Source organism: Pseudophryne corroboree, chromosome 12 (genome assembly GCF_028390025.1).
Source record: "Pseudophryne corroboree isolate aPseCor3 chromosome 12, aPseCor3.hap2, whole genome shotgun sequence".
In the NCBI taxonomy this organism is placed as follows: Eukaryota; Metazoa; Chordata; class Amphibia; order Anura; family Myobatrachidae; genus Pseudophryne; species Pseudophryne corroboree.
Window position 1 is genome coordinate 152,247,370 of NC_086455.1, and position 25,137 is coordinate 152,272,506.

General features: G+C 47.1%; 1 protein-coding gene across 1 annotated transcript; it reads left to right on the forward strand.

Annotated features, from left to right (window-relative positions):
• The first annotated feature begins 2,270 nt into the window (after positions 1-2,270).
• EMC7 (ER membrane protein complex subunit 7) lies at positions 2,271-23,272 on the forward strand. The gene is made up of 5 exons (XM_063948200.1): positions 2,271-2,536; positions 2,991-3,110; positions 13,515-13,653; positions 22,496-22,576; positions 22,661-23,272. The coding sequence occupies exons 1-5, from the start codon at positions 2,319-2,321 to the stop codon at positions 22,808-22,810; spliced, it is 708 nt and encodes a 235-aa protein (XP_063804270.1). The 5' UTR covers positions 2,271-2,318; the 3' UTR covers positions 22,811-23,272.
• The last annotated feature ends 1,865 nt before the right edge of the window (positions 23,273-25,137 follow it).

Below are 25,137 nucleotides of genomic sequence, written 5' to 3' on the forward strand. Positions count from 1 at the left end.
ATACTGCTACATTTGGAACTACTATGGATACATTGCTACATTTATAACAAATATGCAATATCATAGCTACAAAGAATTACAATGAAGATCTGGGTGTGATATGGAAGGTAGATAGTAACTAGGTCGACAGTGTCTAGGTCGATCACTATTGGTCGACAGTAACTAGGTCGGCAGGGTCTCTAGGTCAACATGGTCTAGGTCGACAGGTTAAAATGTCGACATTAGTTTTTTAATGGGGGTTTTTGTGTCGTTTTCTTCGTAGAGTGACCGGGAACCCCAATTAGTGCACAGTGTCCCCTCGCATGGCTCGGCACATGTTACCATTCCCAATTGTAGTCCACGTGGATCGATTATCTTGAAAAACTCATGTCGCCCTTTTGACCTGTCGACCTAGAAACCCTGTCGACCAATAGTGGTAGACAGGGTTTCTAGGTCGACCTAGAGACCGGATCCTGAAGATCTATGAGTAGAACATAACCTGAGACATAAAAAGCTTAAACTTTAAAAGCCAAAATAATGTCTGTCACATATACTGTATGTGTATAATGACGTAGCTGTGTTGTCGGTGCGTAGCCCTGCCGTGCAATGTAGCTGTGTTGTCGGTGCGTAGCCCTGCCGTGCAATGTAGCTGTGTTGTCGGTGCGTAGCCCTGCCGTGCAATGTAGCTGTGTTGTCGGTGCGTAGCCCTGCCGTGCAATGTAGCTGTGTTGTCGGTGCGTAGCCCTGCCGTGCAATGTAGCTGTGTTGTCGGTGCGTAGCCCTGCCGTGTAATGTAGCTGTGTTGTCGGTGCGTAGCCCTGCCGTGTAATGTAGCTGTGTTGTCGGTGCGTAGCCCTGCCGTGTAATGGAGCTGTGTTGTCGGTGCGTAGCCCTGCCGTGTAATGGAGCTGTGTTGTCGGTGCGTAGCCCTGCCGTGTAATGGAGCTGTGTTGTCGGTGCGTAGCCCTGCCGTGTAATGGAGCTGTGTTGTCGGTGCGTAGCCCTGCCGTGTAATGGAGCTGTGTTGTCGGTGCGTAGCCTTGCCGTGTAATGGAGCTGTGCTGTCGGTGCGTAGCCTTGCCGTGTAATGGAGCTTTGTTGTCTGTGCGTAGCCCTGCCGTGTAATGGAGCTGTGTTGTCGGTGCGTAGCCCTGCCGTGTAATGGAGCTGTGTTGTCGGTGCGTAGCCCTGCCGTGTAATGGAGCTGTGTTGTCGGTGCGTAGCCTGCCGTGTATTGTAGCTGTGTTGTCGGTGCGTAGCCCTGCCGTGTATTGTAGCTGGGTTGTTGGTGCGTAGCCCTGCCGTGTAATGTAGCTGTGTTGTCGGTGCGTAGCCCTGCCGTGTATTGTAGCTGTGTTGTCGGTGCGTAGCCCTGCCGTGTAATGTAGCTGTGTTGTCGGTGCGGTGCCCTGCCGTGTAATGTAGCTGTGTTGTCGGTGCGGTGCCCTGCCGTGTAATGTAGCTGTGTTGTCGGTGCGGTGCCCTGCCGTGTAATGTAGCTGTGTTGTCGGTGCGGTGCCCTGCCGTGTAATGTAGCTGTGTTATTGGTGCGTTGCCCTGTAATGTAGCCCTGCCGTGTAATGTAGCTGTGTTATCAGTATGTACCATGTACTGCGCTTTATACTTTAGTTTTCACTTGCCACTGCAGAACACACCCCTAAGACAATAGATACGCCCATAGGCGGAGATAAACACACCCCTTGGGTGAATGTGACACCCCTCCTCAATGGGGCGGCGCGGTCCCCGCATTATAGTGCAATCGATAATCTCCCTGAAACTACTTTTCACTAGTAGTAGGCAAGTATGTTCTAGGTGCATGTTGGTTTTATTAGCTATGCATGCCATAAGTGGCGGGATGTACTGCATCCAAAATGTGCTGCGTGGTACATCCTGCCCCCAATCACGTCTGACACATAAGTAATCCTAAATAAAATATAATAATAATAATAAATAATCGTAGCAGCAGATTTACTTCTTGGCAAGATTACTGTATGCTCAGTCACTGGGGCAGGTAGGGTAGCCATTCTGTCAGTACATTAGGAACATTACGCTGCATATCAGCAGCTGTTGATTATTCAACAGTTTTCAAATCGCCTGACGCAAAGCCCAGCGTATTGCGCCCTGCACTGCTGGTGCAGCCATTTTGTCGGAGACCAGTTTGTTCCCGGACGCAAGAGAACACACTGGATCTCCAAGAAAATGGAAGCTGCCCGTGACGTCGGGTGAATGAGTGACCGGCAACAGCAGGATATGAGCGTGCTACAGGGCGGAAGAGGAAGTACTGGGTGAGGATCGGCGGACTGTCAGTCATTCCCTTCCCTCTTCCCTCCCCAGCCGCCATGGTTCTCTCCTCCGCTTCCAGATGGTGCTGCTTCTCGCTGCTGCTGCTGGCACTGGTGTCCCCGAGCACGGCCGACTCGGAGATGGTTAGCCCGGGCTCTGCGGCAGACAAGTTTAAGGTGGAGGGCCGAGCGGTGGTGCCCGGGGTGAGGCCGCAGGACTGGGTGAGCGGTGGCCGGGTGTTGGTAGACGGAGAGGAGCATGTCGGCTTCCTGAGGTGAGATCTCTGCAGTGTACCTGGCTCTGCGCTCATTTCCCTGGGGGCAGGGTCGGACTGGCCCACAGGGGTGCAGGATAAACCACCGGTGGGCCCTACTGCCTAGGGGCCCTCCTCCTCCTCTAGGGATCAGGTTCCAGACTGTGCTGTTACTAATCTAGTACATTATCTTGCATGTACTACAGCATTTACTGTATATATTTATCTAGGGGACCAGCACTTGCAAAATGGTTAGGCAAACCAATGTGGCGGTTGGGCACGCCCCCTCTAGAGACTGTCCACACCCCTAAACATAGGCCCCTAAGCACTGCATTCCCCCGATGGGCCCTACATGCCCCAGTCTGACACTGAGGGTACAGACCTGTAATCATAATGCTGTTATTGCTGTATGCTATGTATAGCTGGAATTGGAATTGTTACAAATATTTAATGGTCTCTCATTCTCTATATCCAGGACTGATGGGAGCTTTGCTGTTCACGACGTTCCTTCTGGTTCCTATGTGGTTGAAGTTGTGTCTCCAGCATATCGTTTTGAACCTGTCCGTGTTGACATCACGTCGAAGGGTAAAATGAGGTAACTGCTTCTGTTAAGGGTTAGTGCTTGAAAAGGAAGCTAATGATCTGTAAAACTTTAATTTGCTATTTCCTGTACTTACCAGTGTAGTTGCTTTCTTAGGGTGCATATACACTCTGCAGTACACTCCTGGAGCCATATTGCGTAGCGTTTCCCCTCCTGGGCTGCCGACATAGTGTGTACACACTGTATGATATCGCAAGTAATATCGTACAGTGATGTCCTGCTGCGGCTGGACCGTGCTTGCGGTTTTGGACGGTAAGCCCAAATTGGGCTGCATGCACAGCCGACAGCGGAGGGCAATAACGATGCACCATGTCTAAATAATGGACTGCCTTCTAGTATTAGAGTCCTGATGACTTGCATCAAGTGTTCAGTTAAACATGTTTGTGTACAGTATGAATTTTTATTATGCACCGATGGCGAATTTTAAAGTGTATTTCACTAAACCTGGCCAAATATGTCATTTAACACCATTACCTGTAGGACACGGAAGTGGCTGTGCTGCCAGGCTGAGGAGGACGTAACATTAGTGAATGTAAGGCCGTCTTATAACTTTGTTTTCCTGGGAACTCCCACTGCACCAGCTTCTCCTGGCAGCCAACGTTGATTCAATCATGATGCAATGCTGTCTTGCTCATTAGGCTGGTTTAACCCAAGTCAATAAATGTGCAAGCAACAAGTTTATTGTAGCCTTTGACTCATTTTGGCATTTGTGCCATCCCTGTTCCCTTCTTGTCAATGTTCATTTCAGCTTATGAAAGTTTTCAGTACGCTAGTCCTCACAAATACCATTTGAAGTATTGCTTGCATAGTGACAGTTTGCGTTTTATTACCTGTTCATAGTGGGTGGAATGTGGTTGACAGCAAACTGCATTTGGAGTGTGTTCTAGTAATAATACACTTAAGGTGGATACACACTAGGCGACGTGCTCTATGAACGCCGCCGCCTAGTCTTTCCCCCTCCCGGGCGGCCGGGCATACACACTGAGCGATAATGACGTTCATATCGCTCAGTGACGTCACGCAGCGGCCGGGCAGTCCAGGCAGCTGTTGGACAACAGTCCAGATTGATCTGCCTGCACAGCCAACAGCGAGGGTCGGTAATGACCTGCTGGGCCGCGCGTTGCTGGTCGGTGGTGGCGGCATACATACTTGCCGAGAAAATGAGTAACGTCACTCAGGAAAGGTGAGAATGAGCGACGTCGCTCATTTTCTCGCCAGGTGTGTATGCACCTTTACAAGGGTTGTGCAAAATGTGTAATATTTAATTTCTTTAGTTTTCATTCAGAATGTAGACATAACATTTCCACAGAGCTGCAAGCTCTTACTATATTCTGAGCACATAGTTGGTGACTGATTAAGGGCCACATGTACTAAGCCTTGAAAAGTGATAAAGTGGAGATTGATAGTGCACCAGCCAATCAGCTCCTAACTGTCATTACTGCAGCAGGTTACATTGGTTTCCACAGGGAAAACATTGGGGTGTAGAGTGGCTCTTGATCCAGGGGCACCAACAGTCTTAAGCTTTAGCTGTCCCAGGATGCATTGGGGCCTCTATAACCCCGCCTCCAGGCACTGAGAGCTCAGATTCGAGTTGGTGCTTGCAGCAGCAGGTCACCTAACAGGAGGGCTGCACTGGGCAGCCCTGAAAAAGCTTTCCTGAAAGAAGATTTCTTCATCACAGCGCTGCCAGCCCAGTCAGAAAGTCATAGTGACATTTCAGCGCTGCAGTTCCGTCACCTCCCAAATGGCGTTGCATAGTCCCGCGGCCTGGTTCCCCGGTGCTTGCGGTGGCGAAGTCATGGCTTAGGCACAGAGTAGCAGACCGCTCTCCTGGTTTGCATGGCTGCTATGGGGAGGAGGTAAGAGGGTCCCCCAGATGTGACCCGCCATTAAATCGTGTTCCGTCCGCGACTTGGGGAGGCGGGTCGTGGCGCTGGCTTGGACACTGTCACTGGGCAGGGACCCCACTAGACCACCAGGGAAAGGGAGCACAGGTCGGGTGTACTAACGCCCCATTTAATAAGGCTCGCTAGTATCTGGGGTGGATTCCAGCATAGGGAAGCCGGCGCTTGACCTGTAGCCCCGGCCCAGGGCGCCATCTCACTGCAGATTTCCCACCCTAGAGCTGCCTCACACTCTCCCTCACTCCCTGACTGATATGCTGGGCGCCATCTACTGAACATAGCTGCTGCTGGTCTCCGGGACTGCAGGGCAAGGTCTCCCTTGTAAAGCCGCCTGTGTACAGCGCTGAGACTTTACAAACACTTAAGTATCCTACATGTCTTGATACAGACAGTGTTAGTTGAGAGAGAGAGTGTACCATTTACAGAATATATTGTACGCGTATTCTGATATATCCTCCGGTCACTTACTGCGCTGTGATATATATGTACAGTGTATATACTAGTCCAGTGCAGCTTTATTGTGATAATTTTTGCATTGCCTGTATCTGCTGTGTGGTTTCACTCTGGGGGCCTAATTCAGGCCTGATCGCAGCAGCAAATTTGTTAGCAAATGGTCAAAACCATGTGCACTGCAGGGGGGGGGGGGGGGGCAGATATAACATGTGCAGAGAGAGTTAGATTTGGGTGGGGAGTGTTCAAACTGAAGTCTAAATTGTATAAAAATAAAGCAGCCAGTATTTACCCTGCACAGAAACAATATAACCCACCCAAATCAAACTCTCTGCACATGTTATATCTGTCTCCCTGCAGTGCACATGGTTTTGCACATTTGTTTACAAAAAAAAAATTATTTTTTTTTTTTCTTTTCTTTTTCTCTGGTACTTTATCACTCCCCACTTTTCAAGGCTTAGTAAATCTCCACATAAGAGTGATGGGTAGGACCAGGTTTACATGTAGAAGCTGTTGTCCTAATGGACGGGTTTAGTATGAAATACCTACAATCAAAATACCAACAGTCTGGCCCCATCGGCCGAAACGTGCGTCCTCTTTGGATGCCTGGTCCTTGTGCACAGGACTCTGTCCTAGGGACACTGGCAGTGTGATAAGTAGAATATATTTTTTCATTTCATTCATTTTGTGTATGTGTATCTAAAGTGCCTACTATAATTATATGATTGCAACCTCTCCTTATATCTAATATACGTATATCTCCTACAGTGTCAAGTTTCTATACTTCTTTTTTTTATATATGTTATATATATATATATATATATATATATATATGTGTGTGTGTGTATATATATATATATATATATATATATATATATATATATATATATATATATTATAAAATCTTTTCAAGGGACTCTCATTGTGCGGCACTCACATGGTCACCCTGCACTGACACGTATATTAACAGGCTGACCTGTGTGAGTTGCGGCATGAATGCATATCCCTTTCTGATCTATTTTCACTCACCTCTAGCTCACTTCCCAAAATCTTATACCCCTGTTAACTGTCCATTGTGACACACAGGGTGAGGATAAGCAATGTCAGATTATCATTCTGATTTCTCTAACGTCCTAAGTGGATGCTGGGGACTCCGTCAGGACCATGGGGTTTAGCGGCTCCACAGGAGACAGGGCACAATAATAAAAGCTTTAGGATCAGGTGGTGTGCACTGGCTCCTCCCCCTATGACCCTCCTCCAAGCCTCAGTTAGATTTTTGTGCCTGGCCGAGAAGGGTGCAATCTAGGTGGCTCTCCTGAGCTGCTTAGAATAAAAGTTTAAGTTAGGTTTTTTATTTTCAGTGAGTCCTGCTGGCAACAGGCTCACTGCTACGAGGGACTTAGGGGAGAGAAGTAAACTCACCTGCGTGCAGGATGGATTTGCTTCTTAGGCTACTGGACACCATTAGCTCCAGAGGGAGTCGGAACACAGGTCTCACCCTGGGGTTCGTCCCGGAGCCGTGCCGCCGACCCCCCTTGCAGATGCCGAAGTTGAAGAGGTCCAGAGGTCCAGAAACAGGCGGCAGAAGACTTTCAGTCTTCATAAGGTAGCGCACAGCACTGCAGCTGTGCGCCATTGTTGTCAGCACACTTCATACCAGCGGTCACTGAGGGTGCAGGGCGCTGGGGGGGGGCGCCCTGGGCAGCAATGTATTATACCTTTTTTATGGCTAAAATACATCACATATAGCCCTTGAGGCTATATGGATGTATTTAACCCCTGCCAGATCTCACAAACTCCGGGAGAAGAGCCCGCCGTTTTAGGGGGCGGGGCCTATTCTCCTCAGCACACGGCGCCATTTTCCTGCTCAGCTCTGCTGTGAGGAAGGCTCCCAGGCTCTCCCCTGCACTGCACTACAGAAACAGGGTTAAAACAGAGAGGGGGGGCACTTATTTGGCGATATGATTACATATGTGAAAATGCTATAAGGGAAAACACTTGTATAAGGGGTTGTCCCTGTATAATTATAGCGTTTTTGGTGTGTGCTGGCAAACTCTCCCTCTGTCTCCCCAAAGGGCTAGTGGGGTCCTGTCCTCTATCAGAGCATTCCCTGTGTGTGTGCTGTGTGTCGGTACGTGTGTGTCGACATGTAGGAGGACGATGTTGGTGAGGAGGCGGAGCAAATTGCCTGTATTGGTGATGTCACTCTCTAGGGAGTCGACACCGGAATGGATGGCTTATTTAGGAATTACGTGATAATGTCAACACTATGCAAGGTCGGTTGACGACATGAGACGACCGGCAAACAAATTAGTACCTGTCCAGGCGTCTCAGACACCGTCAAGGGCTTGTAAAAACGCCCATTTACCTCAGTTGGTCGACACAGACACGGACACCGACTTCAGTGTCGACGGTGAAGAAACAAACGTATTTTCCTTTAGGGCCACACGTTACATGTTAAGGGCAATGAAGGAGGTGTTACATATTTCTGATACTACAAGTACCACAAATAAGGGTATTATGTAGGGTGGGAATAATCTACTTGTAGTTTTTCCTGAATCAGATAAATTAAAGTGTGTGATGATACGTGGGTTTCCTCCGATAGAAAATTATTGGAGGTATACCCTTTCCCGCCAGAAGTGAGGGCGAGTTGGGAAACACACCTTAGGGTGGATAAGGCGCTCACACGCTTATAAAAACAAGTGGCGTTACCGTCTCCAGATACGGCCGCCCTCAAAGAGCCAGCTGATAGGAAGCTGAAAAGTATCCTAAAAAGTATATACACACATACTGGTGTTATACTACGACCAGCAATCGCCTCAGCCTGGATGTGCAGCGCTGGGGGGGGCTTGGTCGGATTTCCTGACTGAAAATATTGATACCCTTGACGGGAACAATATTTTATTGACTATAGAGCATTTTAAGGATGCATTTCTATATATGCGAGATGCGCATTCTGGCATCAAGAGTAGATGTGATGTCCATATCTGCCAGACGATGTTTATAGACATGACAGTGGTCAGGTGATGCAGATTCCAGACGGCACATGGAAGTATTGCCGTATAAAGGGGCGGTCCATCGGACCTGGTGGCCATGGCAACAGCTGGAAAATCCACTTTTGTTACCCCAAGTCACATCTCAGCAGAAAAGGACACAGTCTTTTCAGTCTCAGTCCTTTCGTACCCATAAAGGCAGGCGGGCAAAAGGCCAGTCATATCTGCCCAGGGTTAGAGGAAAGGGAAGAAGACTGCAGCAGGCAGCCCATTCCCAGGAACAGAAGTCCTCCACAGCTTCTGCCAAGTCCGCAGCATGACGCTGGGGCCATACAAGCGGACTCAGGTGCGGTGGGGGGTCATCTCAAGAGTTTCAGCACGCAGTGGGCTCACTCGCAAGTGGACTCCTGGATCCTACACGTAGTATCCCAGGTGTACATTGGAAATTCGAGACGTCTTCCCCTCACAAGTTCCTGAAGTCTGCTTTACCAACGTCTCCCTCCGACAGGGAGGCAGTATTGGAAAAAAAAAAAAAAAAAATTCACAGGCTGTATTCCCAGCAGGTGATAATCAAAGTACCCCTCCTACAACAAGGGAAGGGGTATTATTCCACACTATATTGTGGTACTGAAGCCAAACGGCTCGGTGAGATCTAAAAGATTTGAACAATTACATACAAGGGTTCAAATCAAGATGGAGTCACTCAGAGCAGTGATAGCGAACCAGGACGATATGGTGTCACTGGATATCAGGGACGCTTACCTACATGTCCAAATTTTGCCCTTCTCACCAAGGGTATCTCAGGTTCGTGGTACAGAACTGTCACTATCAGTTCAGAAGCTGCCGTTTGGATTGTCCACGGCACCCCGGGTCTTTACCATGGTAATGGCCGAAATGATGATTCTTCCTAAAAGAAATATGGACGCTTTCCTGATAAGGGCAAGGTACAGAGAACAGTTGGCGGTCGGAGTAGCACTATCTCAAGTAGTTCTACGACAGCACGAGTGGATTCTAAATATTCCAAAATCGCAGCTTTTTCCGACGACACGTCTAATGTTCCTAGGAATGATTCTGGACACAGTCCAGAAAAGGATGTTTTCTCCCGGAGAAGAAGACCAGGGAGTTATCCGAGCTAGTCAGGAACCTCCTAAAACCAGGAAAAGTATCAGTGCATCATTGCACAAGGGTCCTGTGAAAAATGGTGGTTTCTTACAAAGCGATCCCATTCGGTAGATTTCACGCAAGAACCTTTCAGTGGAATCTGCTGGGAAAATGGTCCGGATCGCATCTTCAGATGCATCAGCGGATAACCCTGTCTCCAAGGACAAGGGTGTTTTCTTCTGCGGTGGCTGCAGAGTGCTCATCTATGAAAGGGCCGCAGATTCGACATTCAGGACTGGGTCCTGGTGACCACGGATGCCAGCCTGAGTGGCTGGGGAGCAGTCACACAAGGAAAAAATTTCCAGGGAGTGTGATCAAGTCTGGAGACTTCTCTCCACATAAATATACTGGAGCTAAGGGCAATTTACAAGGCTCTAAGCTTAGCAAGACCTCTGCTTCAAGGTCAGCCGGTATTGATCCAGTGGGACAACATCACGGCAGTCGCCCACGTAAACAGACATGGCGGCACATGAAGCAGGAGGGAAATGGCAGAAACTGCAAGGATTCTTCGCTGGGCGAAAAATCATGTGATAACACTCTCAGCAGTGTTAATTCCGGGAGTGGAAAACTGGGAAGCAAACTTCCTCAGCAGGCATAACCTCCACCCGGGAGAGTGGGGACTTCAGCGGGAAGTCTTCCACATGATTGTAAACCGTTGGGAAAAACCAAAGGTGGACATGATGGCGTCCCGCCTGAACAAAAAACTAGACAAATATTGCGCCAGGTCAAGGGACCCTCAGGCAATAGCGGTGGACGCTCTGGTAACACTGTGGGTGTACCAGTCGGGGTATGTGTTCCCTCCTATGCATCTCATACCAAAAGTACTGAGAATCATAAGAAGGAGATGAGTAAGAACGATACTCGTGGTTCCGGATGGGTCAAGAAGGACTTGGTACCCGGAACTTCAAGAGATGCTCACGGAAGAACCGTGGCCTCTACCTTTTAAGAAAGGACCTGCTCCAGCAGGGGCCTTGTCTGTTCCAAGACTTACCGCGGCTGCGTTTGACGGCATGGCAGTTGAACGCCGGATCCTGAAAGGGCATTCCAGATGAAGTCATCCCTACCCTGGTCGAAGCCAGGAAGGATGTAACCGCAAAACATTTTCACCGCATTTGGCGAAAATATGTTGCGTGGTGTGAGGCCAAGAAGGTCCCTACAGAGGAATTCAACTGGGTCGTTTCCTACATTTCCTGAAAACAGGACTGTCTATGGGCCTAAAATTAGGGTCCATTAAGGTTCAAATTTCGACCCTGTCAAATTTCTTCCAGAAAGAACTGGCTTCAGTGCCTGAAGTTCAGACGTTTGTAAAAGGGGTACTGCATATACAGCCTCCTTTTGTGCCCCCAGTGGCACCTTGGGATCTCAATGTTGTTTTGAGTTTCCTAAAGTCACATTGGTTTGATCCACTCACCACTGTGGAATTAAAATATTTCACATGGAAGGTGAAGATTCTATTAGCCCTGGCTTCAGCCAGGCGTGTGTCAGAATGGGCGGCTTTATCATATAAAAGCCCTTACTTAATTTTTCATTCTGACAGGGCAGAATTGAGGACTCGTCCTCAATTTCTCCTTAAGGTGTTTTCTGTTTTTCACATGAACCAACCTATTGTGGTACCTGCGGCTACTAGGGACTTGGAGGACTCCAAGTTACTTGACGTTGTCAGGGCCCTGAAAATATGTTTCCAGGACGACTGGAGTCAGAAAATCTGACTCGCTGTTTAGCCTGTATGCACCCAACAAGATGGGTGTTCCTGCTTCTAAGCAGACGATTGCTCGCTGGATTTGTAGTACAATTCAGCTTGCACATTCTGTGGCAGGCTTGCCACAGCCAAAATCAGTAAAAGCCCATTCCACAAGGAAGTGGGCTCATCTTGGGCGGCTGCCCGAGGGGTCTCGGCTTTACAACTTTGCCGAGCTGCTACTTGGTCAGGGGCACACCCTGACTGAGGAGGACCTGGAGTTCTCTCATTCGGTGCTGCAGAGTCATCCGCACTCTCCCGCCCGTTTGGGAGCTTTGGTATAATCCCCATGGTCCTGACGGAGTCCCCAGCATCCACTTAGGACGTTAGAGAAAATAAGAATTTACTTACCGATAATTCTATTTCTCGTAGTCCGTAGTGGATGCTGGGCGCCCATCCCAAGTGCGGATTGTCTGCAATACTTGTACATAGTTATTGTTACAAAAATCGGGTTATTCTTGTTGTGAGCCATCTTTTCAGAGGCTCCTTCGTTGTTATCATACTGTTAACTGGGTTCAGATCACAGGTTGTACGGTGTGATTGGTGTGGCTGGTATGAGTCTTACCCGGGATTCAATATCCTTCCTTATTATGCACGCTCGTCCGGGCACAGTATCCTAACTGAGGCTTGGAGGAGGGTCATAGGGGGAGGAGCCAGTGCACACCACCTGATCCTAAAGCTTTTATTATTGTGCCCTGTCTCCTGCGGAGCCGCTAAACCCCATGGTCCTGACGGAGTCCCCAGCATCCACTACGGACTACGAGAAATAGAATTATCGGTAAGTAAATTCTTATTTTTTACCGATTTAAACAGGTATAATACTATTTTTAAACTAAAAGGGGTGATTACTGCATTATTGCCCAGTGTCTCTGGTTAAATTGAACAACTTGAAATGTATCTCTCAACACTTTGAGATAATACATGAAATACATTTCATAAATGTATTTTTTGGATATAAATAACATCTTCGCCTATGTTCATAAACAAATATTAGTTATCATACTATATACTCTTTGTTTTGGAATGCAACATAGCCACAATATAACGCAGTTAACAAGACTGACACTGTCCTAGAGTGGGAATCATAAATATTTCTGGCCTACAAATTACGTTTTTTTACAATCCATATATTGTGTCCATTTAATGTAAATTTCTCAGTATTTTTATTGTTTAAAATACAACCTTTTTGTTTATCTGTACGGTCTGTATCATTTTGAGATGACACTTTGATCAATCAATTAATCAATCTTTTAAAGCATACCAATTAAAATGTATTTTTAATTGATCAATAAAGAGTGCCCCAGAAAGAGTCTTCATCCCAATTTTCTCAAGGTCAAAATACAGACAAGGTCAAAATATGGCTTTTAAAAGTCGACATGTCAAAAAGTCGACACTGGTTTTTCATTGATTTTTTTTTTTGGTGTGTAGTTCGACATAAGTGTACCACCGCGTCCCCTCCAGGTCCAGTGGGATAGTAAAGTATGAACAAGTCCGTTTCGCTGAAAAATGATGTCGACTTCTTGACCTTGTTGACATTTTAAATGTTGGTATTTTGACCTTGTCGGTATTTTAAATGTTGGTATTTTGACCTTGTCGGGAATTTGATTGTCTCTCAATGGTTGTTGGTATTTTGACCGCCAAGATATTTATTAAAAGTAAATTGATCGCATCCCCTATTGGACATACGATTGTTGTGTCGGCAAAGTCACCCCCAGATGCTGTCTTATAGCACCACTTAATCAGTCTGATTATAAAATATTTGTATTTAATTTATATTTTCATGGTAAATATTGGCTTTTTTTTTTTTTTTCTTTCTTGATATATTAATTTATTATATCAGATCTTTTATTAACCATATTTATTGTTATAAGCCCACATTCTAAGGAAAAATGAGTACAGGCAATTCTAAAGGGGGTTCAGTAGCTTCTAATTCTGTTTGTTTCAGTGCTGTAGTACTCATTACTTTTACGGTTAAAAATGTGCTTTATGCTCACGTCACAGCGTATCTTGATCTGACTGTGCCTCAGTGGAATCATAGTTACCGGTATATGAAATGATTTATTATTAACTGTAGAAAATGCAAGAGAAATGTTAATGTTCATTTATATGTCTGTTGTCATTTATGTTTTTATCGTTTCTTATTTTTCTCCAGGGCCAGGTATGTAAATCACATTAAAACATCAGAAGTAGTCCGTCTGCCATATCCTCTGCAGATGAAGTCGTCTGGGCCTCCATCCTATTTCATTAAGAGAGAAACCTGGGGATGGACAGACTTTCTTATGAACCCAATGGTAAGTTTTTGATGCACAACTTTGTTCTTCCGATGTTGGTCATACAGTGATTGCCCTAAAATATGCATACAAGAGATAGCTGCAGTACATTGTGTTCCTAACCGATTATTGCATGCTTTTGTATTTGACACAATCTCAACAAGTGGTGTTTGTAGATAGATAGATAGATAGAGATAGAGAGAGAGAGATATATATATATATAATCTATATCGTAAAGCTCAATCAGCCTAAAGATATCATTCATGTGCTCAAAAGGGAGTATTTCTAAGCAAGAAAAAGAGAGACATTGTTTCCCCCAGCACCTTGAATGATAACAGTAACCAGATATAAATCCCACATGATATTAGAATTCAGAGGTCTTGGTTACACATATTTGCTCAAATGTGTGACTAAGCCTCAAAGTTGTTTGTAGCTATGTCAGAGCAAGTAAGCTCCTTGTTCATCCCAGCTTTCACCTTTCAATAGTGGCATAACCTCTGTGGCACCTTCTGGTTATGTCATTGGTAATGCATAGTGACCTTTTTCTCTGTACATGTACATTGCGGTTTCACATGAGTTTTGACCGGTGAGATTTGGGCTGCTATTTGCGATTGGTCAGATTGAGAGTGCTTCATAAATTTTAGAAGCCTACGCTTTCTTGTTTATAGTTCATAAAATGCCATGTCAGTCCTGTTTTTCTCGGATTCTTCATGTTCACATTTCACAATCCTATTTTCTCTGGCATCCATAAGGGATACTGGGGTTTACTTAATACGATGGGTTATAGAAGGGGTCCAAAGGAGCCGGTGCGCTTTAAATTTCAACTGGGTGTGCTGGCTCCGCCCCTCTATGCCTCCTCCCACAGGCAGTTTAGAAAAAAGTGCCCTCAGGAGAGGATGCACACTCTGGAAGCTTCAGAGGATTTTTCTTCAGTTTCTTTAAAACTTTATTTTCGGTATACTGTCTGGGCAACAGTATACCTGCACTGTGGGAGTTGGGGGGCGGTTACTGGCCTCTGTAAGGCGTCAGAGCCGCTTCCCTGCTGCAGAACCACCGTCCTGAGCAGTTGTTTGTTCCCCGGGGCACTGCGCCTTGGCGGTCGCAATCGCAGCACGCCACACACCCCCTAACACAGCCTGAAGGTGAGATGAGTACAAACTGGGGGCCCGCTAGGGGAATTCCCCGGTTCTTGGTGCGGCGCAACGCAGGGACGGCATACGGGACCCTCCACGCGGGAAGATCCGCTATAGCCCCCCTGTGTACACTGGCAGCGGTAGTGCAAACTAACAGCTATTGTGATGTTTGCACAGTGTATGGAGACTTTGCCAGTATAAAGATTCTATGTAGCTCCGATGCCATTTACAGGGGGCGGAGCTTACTCAGAGCGGGACCAGCGGCATACTGGCATCTTTCTCTACAGTAGCATCAGCAAGAGCACACGGCTCCTCCAGGGATTCACAGGAAACTGATACGGGGGTGTATAAAAAGGGGGAGAGCCGCTATTGTACACAATCTAGTGTCCTAAATAGGACAAGTAATCCGGTTTTTACTGCGATATAAATATTTAGTCTGCAGATTTCCGAAGTCTGCCAGGCTGGGGTGTGCTGTCCTTCTCTCACTCTGTCTCCATCTCACACGCAGTAAGGGCAGGCTTGTAATTGTACTTGTCTGTGTGAGTGTTACTGTAATTATGGTTAAGCACACATTATACAAGGTTTGTCACACCAGATTCTACGCTTCTACCACTGGTTCCCTATCGTGTGACCAATGCAGTCAGTCTTCCCAAGTTAGTGTGGCGGAAGGTGGTCAGGAGCCATCCTGGCTCTGTGCCATAAAGACTATGATGGCAGACATGTCATCTCCGCTCAATGCTAGTAAACGGACAACACAACAACTGCAACAGGCTTCTGCAGACCTGGCTGCTAAGGCTGATGAAAGACGGCCTCCCCTCCCTAGTTCAGGGCCGCTTAAACGTGGGCTGCGTGCTCTACTCTCAGACTGATGAGGATATTCAGGAGGAGGGGAAGGAATTGGAATCCAAAATAGAAGATTCCACTTCTAAACAGGCTATTGAGCCCCTCATTCTTGCTGTCAGGGGTGTATTAAAAATCCCTTTGGAAGATGCTGCTACACCCCATTCGTTCTAACTAGCGCAGAAAAAGCTCAGTATCCTCTTCCCTGATTCTCTGAACCTAGATGAGGTTTTTAAACAAGCCTGGATAATCCTGATAAAAGAGATCCGCTTACAAGGAGTTTTTTTCTTCTTTCCCATTTACACCGGAAGGTAGGAAACATTGGGAAGACCCCCCCCCCCGCCGTTGACGTCTGTCTCCCGCCTCTCTCAGAAGGTGGTATTGCCGGCCCCTGGGTCCTTTCAGCTCAAGGACCCTGGGGATAGGAAAATAGAAACTACACTAAAGTCTATTTACACGGCGGCTGGCATGTCCCAAAGACCTGTGATAGCAATTTGCTGGACGTCTCATGCTATCCATACCTGGGCGACTCAAATTCAGGAGGGCCTTGCGAGGGATATGCCCCTGGTGACTATGGTGACCCTCCTCTCAAGGCGATGGGCACTATTAATGCTAGAACTACTACCATGGCAGTGTCGGCGCACAGAGCTTTGTGGCTGCGTCAGTGGATTGTGGACACTGATTCCTAGCGCAGTGTGGAGTCTTTCGCTTTCTCAGGGGAGTGGCTCTTTGGGGTTGCATTAGATACATGGATTTCTAAGGTTACTGCAGAGAAATCCACGTTTTCTCCCCTTCGGGGCCCCGCTGGCTAGGCGTTCCTACCCGGGGCCGTCTAACCAGTCCTTTCGGACCACCAGATTCAGATCAAGAGCTAGAGGCGCCTTCAGTGCGGCATGAGGCACCAGAGGTAAGACAAGAAAACCAACTGCTGCTGTTTCCCAGGAACCAAGCACCAGTTCAGCTTCCATAAAAGCCTCAGCAATAATGGTGCCTCCCCACCCCGAGGGGATCTCATCTGCGTCACTTCAGCCACATCTGGGATGGCTCCTGCCAAGATACCTGTGTAAGGGACCTCATTTACCAGGGCTACGAGCTGGAGTTAGACGGCGCTTCTCCCCAACAATTTTTCAAATTAGGCTTACCAGCTTTGGAGGGTACATGGGTTACGCTGCAACAGGCTATCCAAGTTGGTCCCGCCCCAGGTCACTGTTCCAGTACCACTCCTACAACAGGGAAAGGGTTACTACTCCAACCTGTTTGTTACCGAAGCCGGACGGTTTGGTAAGACCCATTCTGAATATAAAATCCTTGAACCCTTACCTCAAGGTTTTCAAGTTCAAGATGGAATCCTTGAGAGCAGTGATTGCGGGCCTGGAGGAACGGGAGTTCATGGTCTCTCTGGATATAAAGGGCTCTTATCTCCATATCCCAATTTGGCCGCCTCGCCAGGTTTACCTGCGGTTTGCCCTGCTGAACGATCACTACCTGTTCCAAGCGCTACCCTTTGGCCTATCCATAGCTCCGAGGATATTCACCAAGGTAATGGCGGAGATGATGTTCCAGGTACAGGGTGCCAATATTGTCCCTTATCTGGACGACCTCTTGATAAAGGCAAGATCCAGGGAGCTTTTATTGCTCCATATAGAACGCACTATCCAATTTCTGTCACACCATGGAGTGAATCCTCAATTTACAGAAGTCCCACTTGGAGCCAACGCAGCGGCCCCTGTTCCTGGGAATGTGGCTAGATACTGTGGCCCTGAAAGTGTTCCTCCCAGAGGACAAAGCAAGAAGACCTCAGGATGGTGCGACTAGTCCTACGGCCGCCTCGGGTTTCAATTCATCTTTGCATAAAGTTGTTCGGAAAGATGGTGGCCTCCTACGAAGCCATTCAATACGGAAGGCTCCATGCCAGAACGTTTCAATTGGATCCTCCTGAGCAGGTGGTCCAGATCACATCTTCAGATGCACCAGATAATTTGTCACCTCAGGCCAGGATCTCCCTCCTGTGGTGGTTGCAGTCCTCCCACCTACTGGAAGGTCGCAGTTTTGGGATTCAAGATTGGATCCTCCTCACGACAGATGCGAGTCTGAGAGGATGGGGAGCTGTCACCCAAGGGGCTCAGTTCCAGGGCAGGTGGTCAACCCACGAAGCCCTTCTTCCAGTCGACATTCTAGAACTTTGGGGGGGTCTACAGTGCTCTGCTTCTCGCCTTTCCTCTGCTCAGGGATCAGGCGATCTAAGTTCAGTCGGACAACGCCACGGCAGTGGCTTACATAAATCGACAAGGAGGGACAAAAAGCAGAGCCTGCATGCGAGAGATGTCGGAAATTCTCCTCTGGGCAGAATGAAATGTGAGAGCAATGTCCTCGATCTTCATACCGGGAGTTGGCAACTGGGAAGCGGACTTACTCAGTCGCCACAATCTCCACCCGGGAGAGTGGTGTCTCCACCACCTGGTGTTTCAACAGATCATCGACTTGTGGGGCTGCCCACAGATAGACTTGATGGCTTCTCGACTCGACAAGAAGCTTCCCTGGTATTGCTCAAGAACCAGGGACTCTCAAGCGAGGGCATTAGACATGCTGACTTCTCGTTGGTCTATCTGTTTCCTCCGTTTCCGTTGCTCCCGATCTTCTGGACATGTCCGTGACAGACCCTTGGCCTCTGCCACTGAGAAAGATCTTCTGCAACAAGGCCCGTTTGTCTACCCGGACTTATGTCAACTTTGTGTGACGGCTTGGTGGTTGAGCCGAACATCCTAGCTCGCAAGGGCCTTTCCAAGAAGGTTATTGCAACTATGGTTCAGGGCAGAAAACCTTAAACGTCAAAACACTATCATCATATCTGGAGGCGATATGTCTCCTGGTGCGAGGAACACGCATATCAACCTGTAGAGTTCCACTTAGGACGTATCTTACGTTTCCTGCAGGCTGGTGTGGATAAGGGTTTACGTCTGGGTTACCTTAAGGTCCAGATTTCATCTCTCTCAATTTTCTTCCAGAAAAAGTTGACAGTGTTGCAAAAAGTTCAGACCTTCTTGCAGGGAGTCCTCCACATACAACCTCCATTTGTGTCGCCCACGGCACCCAGGGACTTGAATGTGGTGTTGGACTTTCTGCAGGAAGACTGATGTTGCTGGGCCTTGTGTCTGCTAAGCATGTCTCAGAATTTAGGGCCTTATCGTGTAAAAGTCCCTACTTTTACGAGGACAAAGCTGAGCTCAGGACTAGCCAGCAGGTCCTGCCGAAGGTTGTCTGCATTCCACTTGAATCAACTGATTGTAGTCCCGTCAAGTTCCGGTACATCTGCTCTGCCGGAGTCGTTAGATGCTGTGCAAGCTTTGAAGATCTATGTCAAGAGAACGGCTCGGCTCAGAAAGACTGATTCCTTGTTTGTGCTATATGATGCGCAGATAAAGGGTTGCCCTGCTTCTAATCCATTGCTTGATGGATTAGGTTTACTATCCAACAGGACTATGTGTCGGCAGCCTTGCATGTTCCACAGTCTCTGAAGGCCCACTCTACAAGATCAGTGGGGTCTTCCTGGGCGGCTGCCCGTGGAGTCTTGGCATTGCAACTATGCCGAGCTGCTACCTGGTCGGGAAAGAACACCTGTTACAACCACCGGCCGATTCTCCATATACACCAATCCGAGAATCGCCGTGCTTGACTACTGGATTACTTTAAACTCGAAGCTGCCACCAGCAAGAAGATTTTAGCGACTAAATCCAAGGCTGTCTTCACTTCGGCCTACACACACACAATTATTAATACGTCACAAAATGATGGCATGGACCATGATGCCTTTGGGCATAAGAACACAGACCAGAACATAAAAATTAGATGTTTAATTTCAAGAATATCTTCAGAGCTTCAGTTACAAAAAAAAGTTACAAAGATTGAGAAATATTTAAAAGTATGCACCGATTAGGATACAACTTCAAATAAAACAAAAGGGAGAATAATTTCAGAAAACCTAACTTACTCAGCAGTAGGTGAGCCTTCTGTGTTTAGGGATTTCACAATGTAAGATATATGGTGAATCCCCAGCTCCTGGCTGTTCCCTCAGGAATGAACAACCCAGTGTAGGTGAGTGGGACAGATATAACCACCTCGCAGCTACGGTCCCCACCCTTTCCTTAACTCTCTCAATGCTGTGTACCTGGGCAGTGAGAAACCAGATTTACTTTCGTTACACTTTCAACAGCTATCTTTCTTCTAAGGTTCAAGAGGCCAGGTTTCTTGACCTGTGATGTTCCTTCTAACTATAGTTTATAGCTTCTTAGATAAGTCTAAAGGCCATAAACTAACCTCTAACTCCCCACTATACATTCGTGTCCTCTACTCCCATATCTATGTAGCTATGGGTTCACTTAGAGGACAGGCAGGCAACCATGTTGTGTCAATTTATATCACAGTAAAAACCGGATTACTTGTCCCATTTAGGACACTAGATTGTGTACAATAGCGCCCCCCCTTCCCCTTGTTATACACCCCTGACACAGGAAACTGGTAATCTGAGTGCCTGTAGGAGCTGTGTGTCCTTGTTGCTGCTACTGTAGGCAAAGGAAGGCGCCAGTATGCTGCTGGTCCCACTCTGAGCAAGCTCCGCGCCCTGTAATGGCACCCAGAGCTACATAGAATCTTTATACTGGCAAAGTCTCCATACACTGTGCAAACATCACAATAGCTGTTAGTTTACACTACTGCTGCCAGTGTACACAGGGGGGCTATAGCGGGTCTTCCTGTGGAGGGTCCCGTATGCCATCCCTGCGTTGCACCGTACCAAGAACCGGGTTTGTACTCTACACTCTTCTCACCTTCAGGCTGTGTTAGGGGTGTGCGGCGTGCTGCGATTGCGACCGCCAAGGCGCAGTGCCCCGGGGAACAAACAACCGCACAGGACGGTGGTTCTGCAGCGGGGAAGCGGCTCTGACACCTTACAGAGGTCAGTAATTGCCCCCTCCCCCCATAACTCCCACAGTGCAGGTATACTGTTGCCCATAAAGTATACCGAAAATAATAAAGTTTAAAAGAAACTGAAGAAAAATCCTCTGAAGCTCCCAGGGCACTTTTTTTCTAAACTGTCTGTGGGAGGGGGCATAGAGGGGAGGAGCCAGCACACCCAGTTGAAGAAATTTAAAGTGCACCGGCTCCTTTGGACCCCTTCTATACCCCATCGTATTAAGTGAACCCCAGTATCCCTTATGAATGCCAGAGAAAACGGGATTTTAATACCTACCGGTAAATCCCTTTCTCATAGTCCATAAGCGATACTGGGTGCCCGCCTCAGTGCGTTGACTTCTCTGCAGGTTTTTTCTTTTCCAAAAGTTACCTGTTCAGCTGTTAATGTTTTGTGCCAGTCGTTGCTGATTGTTTTATGTTATGGTGTGTGAATCTCACCACTCATTATGTTCCTTCTCTCAAGTATGTCCCTTTTTTTTTTTTTTTTTTTTTTACCGGGCACTATTTTACTTTAGTGCTTGATAATTATGACTCCTAAAATTATCAAATCAGGCGCTCTGATATAAGGCACAAAATAAAGCTGTTGGTCACCCAATTTATATAATGGAATTGATATACTACTTATAGCTGCTCCCACATGAGTATTCTGCGATACTCAAATAGATACAAAGTAATTGTGAAACATGCAATATCACAAGAGAGCGCTAGACACCGATCATTACTATATAAACATTTTATTGAATCACATAAAATAAAAGCATAAAAAATGCAATGCATATATTCATAAAATAATTATTCCCACTGCTGATATTATTTACACGCTGCCATATACTGTATCCCAATTGTATATTGCACAGATGTCCACATCCAAAAGACCAGTGTGGCTGGTTCCCTCCAAAGCAAATGATAAAGTCCCAATTTGTTTTAGGGAATGTGAATGGTGTTCACTAGATGGTAAGTGTTCAGCTGTATAAACGATGGGCGCTATGCTACTACCTCCCCCGACCGCCAAACAATTTTGTGCTCACCACTTATTCCTTAGAGTCTCATGTGAGGCTGGCTGTCAGCATGCGGAATCCGTGTGGTTGGTGGGAGCGGCGGTGTTCTATTCAGTTCACCGGGGAGGGAGGGCGCCGTTCGTAGCTGCAGAATTCAGGCAGTTTGCTGTGTGCTGGAGTCCGGACTGTGGTGCTGTGCTTGTGTAGATCTCAGGGGGGGGGGGGGGGGGGAGGGAAACGGCAGCGTTCCCCTGCCTGTGGAAAGGGACATAGAGGGGAGGAGCCAGCACACCCAGTTGAAGAAATTTAAAGTACACAGACTCCTTTGGACCCCTTCTATACCCCATCGTATTAAATAAACCCCAGTATCCCTTATGGACTACGAGAAAGGGATTTACCGGTAGGTATTAAAATCCCGTGTGTTTTTTTTTGTTTTTGTTTTTTTTGTCTTTGTTCATTAGACCTGGCAATTTGTTTAAATAGCTTTCTTTTAGCAAATTTGTGTTTCTGCCACAGCTGATCGAAGTTGTTCATGCTGAGGTTACTATAAATAGGGGTAAAGGTCCTGTTATCCAGACTGCTTTGGGCATGAAGCTTTTTAGGATAAGTGTATTTTTTTGCTATGCCCAAAATCTTACTTAACACACTTTAAAAATAATCCCCACTACTTTTCCCCATACTCCCCTGGTATATATTAATATCCCTTCATTAGATGTTATGTATAACGGATCTCCTCATAGTGACAATAGGAAGAAACGCTCGGTTGTCGTGTCTCTGAGGTAAAAGCACAAGGACACTGCATTTCCTTTTCTTTTTCGTATTTTGGAATTTGATAATCGTACCTGTGTAAGGTAAAATAAAATATATCCTTTTGTTTAATGTCCCAAATCACTAGTCCTGACAAGTTTTGTTTGTATTGTCTAGGTGATGATGATGGTTCTCCCTCTCCTGATCTTCGTACTGCTTCCTAAAGTTGTGAACACTAGTGATCCAGAAATGCGTCGGGTGAGTAACAGTACAGTATGCAGGGAACTAATAGGTCCTCATTGTATATCGCTTTTCCAACTAAACACATGTCTTCTTCCTAAGGAAATGGAGCAATCCATGAACATGCTGAACTCCAACCCTGAACTACCTGACGTTTCTGAGTTTATGACCCGGCTTTTTACTTCAAAATCTTCAAGCAAATCCAGCAGTAGTGGAAAAGCAGTGAAGAGCGGAGTTGGGAAAAGGAGGTAGTGATAGTAATCCACACTGGACCCACAGCCCCACCCTATGGATACACCGAGCTCGGTCAAACACATAAGAAATATTGTCCAATGTGTGGAATTTTGCATACCTTTTTTTTTATATTTTCAGGGATGCCTTGAACTAGTTGATTTATTTTGTTGAGTGCATTTTTTTGTTTTCCATACCTTGTGAATTTATTTAATTTAATTTGGGGGGGGGGTTTGTGTGTATGTTGGCGGGGGGCACTCACATTTTCAAATCAATGTGAAAATGTATGATATTTAACATTTACATACATGTCCATTTAAAAAGATACTTCTGCAGCATGGCTTCTGTGGATGATGCTTGGTCACTTTAACGGTATGCATGTAGTAAGTACTAGTGGTACAGAGGAAACAGAATTGTTTTTGTTTTTTCATTCTATCCCATTTTAATAATTTTCCATTAAAAGGTATTTACAAGTATGACAAATGCAAGTGGTGCTGGAGTCAGTGTATTGCACCGGTTGTGTATAGTTACTTAGTTATGACTATTTTAGGGGAGTATTTAGTTGGCATTAGTGGCTGCGAAGTGCTGTGTTCCAAATGCTGCTTTCATATTGCAACCACCAGCGTTGCAGTTTCTTTTTCATCCACTAGGGGTCAATGGAGTACTCTTGGGATATAGTTGGGGCGTCAGCAGGGACAGGCACATTTAAATATTTAAATTGGTAACCCTCCACCCCCTCCATACTCCCAAGGTACCTCAGTGTTTTTGTGCCTTCACAGAGATAAGTGCACGTGCTGGAAGTCTTAAAGACTTTCACTTTTATTTTTCTAAAACATTTGATTTTTTTTTCTCTTCACGGTCCCTTCCCAGCTTGCTAAGAAGCGTGGGTCCGGGACACTGTGCTGCTGTACTGCAGCATATGCTTGTCGGCCTCAGGAGAGGAGCCCCGCCATAGACTTAAATCCACTTGTGCTGATTCAGCCTTGGCTGTAATGAGCTGGACGATGCTTATATGAGAAGCCCCACCAGAGCCTCCACACACTCCACATTGCACTGAGGTAAGGAGCGGGGGGGGGGGGGGGAGCACACTGCCCTGCTCAATATACAGTGGGGGGTGATCAGTTTTTACTGTAGAGCGGGGCTGTCTGCTCACGCTGCCGTGCCCGCTATGTACCCGTACTGTGTGCTTCCCTGCCCAGCCGTGGTCAGTCACACTGCCGCCTCTGGGCACTCACCGATCCCCCACCTCCCAACGCTTGTCAGCGGCCGCGAACAGCTCTCACTGCTGCCGCGCCCCGCATATACAAGGGGGGAGGACATACTGGCGGCCGCGTACAGCGCCAGATGCTGCCGCGGCTCGCACACAGACTTGAGACGCCCGCAGACATCTGTTGTCTCGGGCCGCACATAGAGGTAGTGCTGCCATGGGCCGCCGTAACCGCTCCCCTCCTCCAGTGTTCCTGGCTCAGGGGGAGATAGCGCTGCCGCCGCTGGCCACCTGCACAGCTCCACAGCTGCAGCAACAAGCGATAGGGGGACAGTGGGGTACAGTACAGGTTATTAAGCCTACATAAATATACAAATAAGGGAGATGGTCAGGGGGGGTTAATACAGACGAACACCCCAGGACAGTGGAGTGCTGCTTTACATATGTTACTACTGTATAGGAAAGGCTGAAACACATGGTGTGGACGCCATTTTCTCATGCCTTCCTGTTTCTTCTTACAGGAATTTGGGTCAATCCTACAACACAGGCACCAGAGGGGGCAGGGGTGTTAGTGGGACATTAGTGAAGCACAGTTTAAAAGAACGCAGTGTGTACCAAGTGCAGTGCATTCAGTCTCATACACACGTCTGTTAAAAAAATTTTTTACCGAGTCGTGAGCTAATGCAAAATCAAAAAAGCAGCTTGACTGCGCTGTCTGTGAGTGTGTTACCTGATGGAACTTCCACCTGCACAGTGGCCCTCATTCCGAGTTGATCGCTCGCTAGCTACTTTTAGCAGCCGTGCAAATGCATAGTCGCCACCCACGGGGTAGTGTATTTTTGCTTTGCAGAATTGCGAACGCCTGTGCAGCCGTGCGGCAGCAAACGCATTTTGTGCAGAACAAGACCAGCCCTGTAGTTACTTATTCTGTGCGATGATTGCTGCGACGAGTGACACGGTAATGACATCAGATACCCGCTCGACTACGCTGCGTTTTTCCAAACACTCCCAGAAAACGGTCAGTTGCCACCCAGAAACTCACACTTCCTGTCAATCTCCTTGCGTTCGGTTGTGTGATTGGAATCGTCGCTAGAACCAGTGCAAAACCTCAAAGAACTTCGTACCTGTATGACGTGCGTGC